The sequence below is a fragment of the Suricata suricatta genome, unplaced genomic scaffold (genome assembly GCF_006229205.1).
Source record: "Suricata suricatta isolate VVHF042 unplaced genomic scaffold, meerkat_22Aug2017_6uvM2_HiC HiC_scaffold_141, whole genome shotgun sequence".
NCBI classification, from domain to species: Eukaryota; Metazoa; Chordata; class Mammalia; order Carnivora; family Herpestidae; genus Suricata; species Suricata suricatta.
In genome coordinates this window covers 246-2,848 of record NW_021858331.1, presented here as the reverse complement: position 1 = coordinate 2,848, position 2,603 = coordinate 246, and the positions used below count along the sequence as shown (strand labels likewise).

The following is a 2,603-nucleotide window of genomic DNA, read 5'->3' as shown; positions in this document are numbered from 1 at the left end:
AAATTCTTCTCCAAGAAGATTTACACGGATTATGGGAAACAACCTTTCTTTTTTTTTTTTTTTTAAATAAAACAAATGCATGCCCATGTAAATCTGTGTGCCAGGGTTTCTTTAATGTGCTTCCTGGTCTGACATGCTGGGTTGTTTTTCTGATTCCCAAAGTGCAATGTTGTGATAGGAACCCCACAAAAGAGAAAAAGCATAAAAGCTCCCGGATTTTAACTTGTCTCGGACCACAAGAAGGGTACAGTATTAGACGCAGATTAACAACAAAGCCCTCAATCTGACGGAAGCACCCAGAAGGAATGGACCCAGCGCTGGGGAGTCAAGGTTACCTGAACTGTGTACTGATAGGGCCCGTCTTTCGTTGCCACAGAAATGTCAAAATGCTCAGATTGAGGGTGATGGGGATGTGAAATTCTACCTCCTCCAGGTTCCACACAGGCACCCGCAACATGTGGACCCCTCCATCCTACAAAGGGGTGAGGGTGCCGTGGGTCACCATGATGACCCGATAATCACAAGTTTCCAGGCTCAGCCAGACCCCACCCCTCCCTGGAGGTCAGGTCCCAAGGAGATGCTGTGACTGTCGGGAAGCACGCCCTGCAGCCTCCTGTCTCCTAGGAGACCACTCCCCATGGTTCTGTGACAGCCACTCAAGTAAATGCGGCCTGACTTCAGCCTCATGGCACCCCAGATGGGAGGGTGTGGTTATCCACTTCACGGGTGGGGAAACTGAGGCACGGGTCATGAAAGCAACTCGCCCAGAAGCCCCTGGAGCTCAAGTGACAGACAGGTGTGAATCACTGCCTGACCCCCAGACCATTCACTCTGCTGCTCTAGCTGCCTCCTCCTACAGGGCCGGGAATGGTTTGGTGCAGGGGAAGAAGAGAACAACCATGCCAATCTCCCCATCAGTAGAAACTGCTCCCACCTAAAACTGACTGGCCTTTTAAATAAAGGAGGAAAATGAAAAGACTCTGAAGGACCTGAGCAGCCACCCCAGCCAGAGGGACCCGCACACGGCCCAGCCATGGTGTCCCAAACAGGGCTCTGCCCCAGGCTCAGGAGCGGGGGCTCACCGTCCCAGTAGCTCACGAAGGGCAGAGGAAGAGGGCCACCCAGGGTGGGGACGGGGGTAGGGAAAGCCCAAGGCCCTACCACCAGACAGCCCTCGAGAGCCCAGAGGGGAGGCGACCCCCACAAGGCCCATGAGAACAGCGCACACGCTGACTCGGGGGCCCCTGACTCCCCAGGACTCACATCCAGCCTGGGAGGGTGCGGGGGTGGAGGTGTCCACTCGCCTGGTCCAGCAGGGAGGTGAGGGCTGCCTCCATGGCCGTCTGGCCCTTCTTGGTCGCCCAGACGTGCTGGGACAAGCTGTTCTGGAAAGAAGCGAGCACCCCAAAGAACTCGGGAGGTAACCTGGGGTCAATGCGGAGATTCTGGAATGGGGGCGGGATGGGTGAGAGAGGCGCTTCTGGGAGAAGTCCGGAAAGGAGTGAGGTGACCCCCAGAGAGTGGCCAGACCCCGGGGGCTGCTGAGGCGAAGCCCCAGAGCGGAGCTCTGACCTCTCTGGCTTCTGAGCCCTCCAGGCCCCCCTCCCTGCGTGGCGCGAGGACCCAGCCCTCCAGCTGTGATCACATGCCTGGGGCTCAGGCCCTGTCAGCCTTCTCAGACACTGAGATCCACCCAAGGAAACCACTAAACCCCAGACCACAGAAAGGTCATCAACATCCACGAGAGCTTTCTCCCCGGACACTCCTCGCCCCCTGCCTGTGTCTAGGGCCAGAAAGCCAATGGAGGTTGGACCCGGTCCCCTGAGACATCCACGTAGATTTACAGGCATTCCTGCCCCACAGGGAAAGGTCAGGGAGTGCTCCCCAACACTCTGCAGAGCAGGGAAAGACGGATCCTTAGCAGAAGGAGGGGCAGGTGTTAGGCTAAGGATGAGGGAGCAGGAAGGCAGCTGGCCAACCCTGCTTCCCCATCACTGCCTCTGTGGGCTGTGCTGCCTGTGGCTTCCTCTCCCGGCCGCAGCCCTACAAGGAGAGAGCCAGGGGTGTAGACTCACAGACTCACAAAGTCCTGAGAGGTCCCCGGGATCCCACAGCGCCGTCTCCCACGGACCCAGCGGCACCACCAGAAACCACCGGACACAACCCGCCCGCAGGGAGGCCCTGAGGCCTCCAGAGCTGCTCTGGGAGACACGCCCCGCCCGGGGACCACCACTCCAGGCCCCAAGGCAGGTGCTCCCGAAGGACAGGTAGACCTTGTTGCCGCAATTGTCAAGCACTTCCATGGTGATTTCGGACAGGCGGCCGGTCTCAGGCACTCACCTGTCCCCAGACTGCAATGTGAACCCTACAGAACAGGCAGGCACCGAAGCCTGACCACTTGGACCACAGGGGCGGGCAGCTGAGGAAGGGGGATGGCGCCAGGCACCTCCGGCCCCAGGGCCCCGGCACCGCCCCCCTGCTCTCCTCCAAGGAGAGAGAAGCACTGCTGATCGTGGTGAGATCTAAACACCACCATCAGCCCGACCCCTCAGACCCTGAGTGATCTCTCAGACCCCCCCAAAACCAACCTGCACGGCCCACCC

The 2,603-nt window shown here is 59.0% G+C and overlaps 1 protein-coding gene across 1 annotated transcript; it reads right to left on the bottom strand.

Annotated features, from left to right (window-relative positions):
• Positions 1-280: 280 nt before the first annotated feature.
• LOC115284654 lies at positions 281-2,568 on the bottom strand. The gene is made up of 2 exons (XM_029931182.1): positions 1,305-2,568; positions 281-472 (listed from the first exon to the last, which is right to left on the bottom strand). The coding sequence occupies exons 1-2, from the start codon at positions 1,848-1,850 to the stop codon at positions 332-334; spliced, it is 687 nt and encodes a 228-aa protein (XP_029787042.1). The 5' UTR covers positions 1,851-2,568; the 3' UTR covers positions 281-331.
• Between the last annotated feature and the right edge of the window lie 35 nt (positions 2,569-2,603).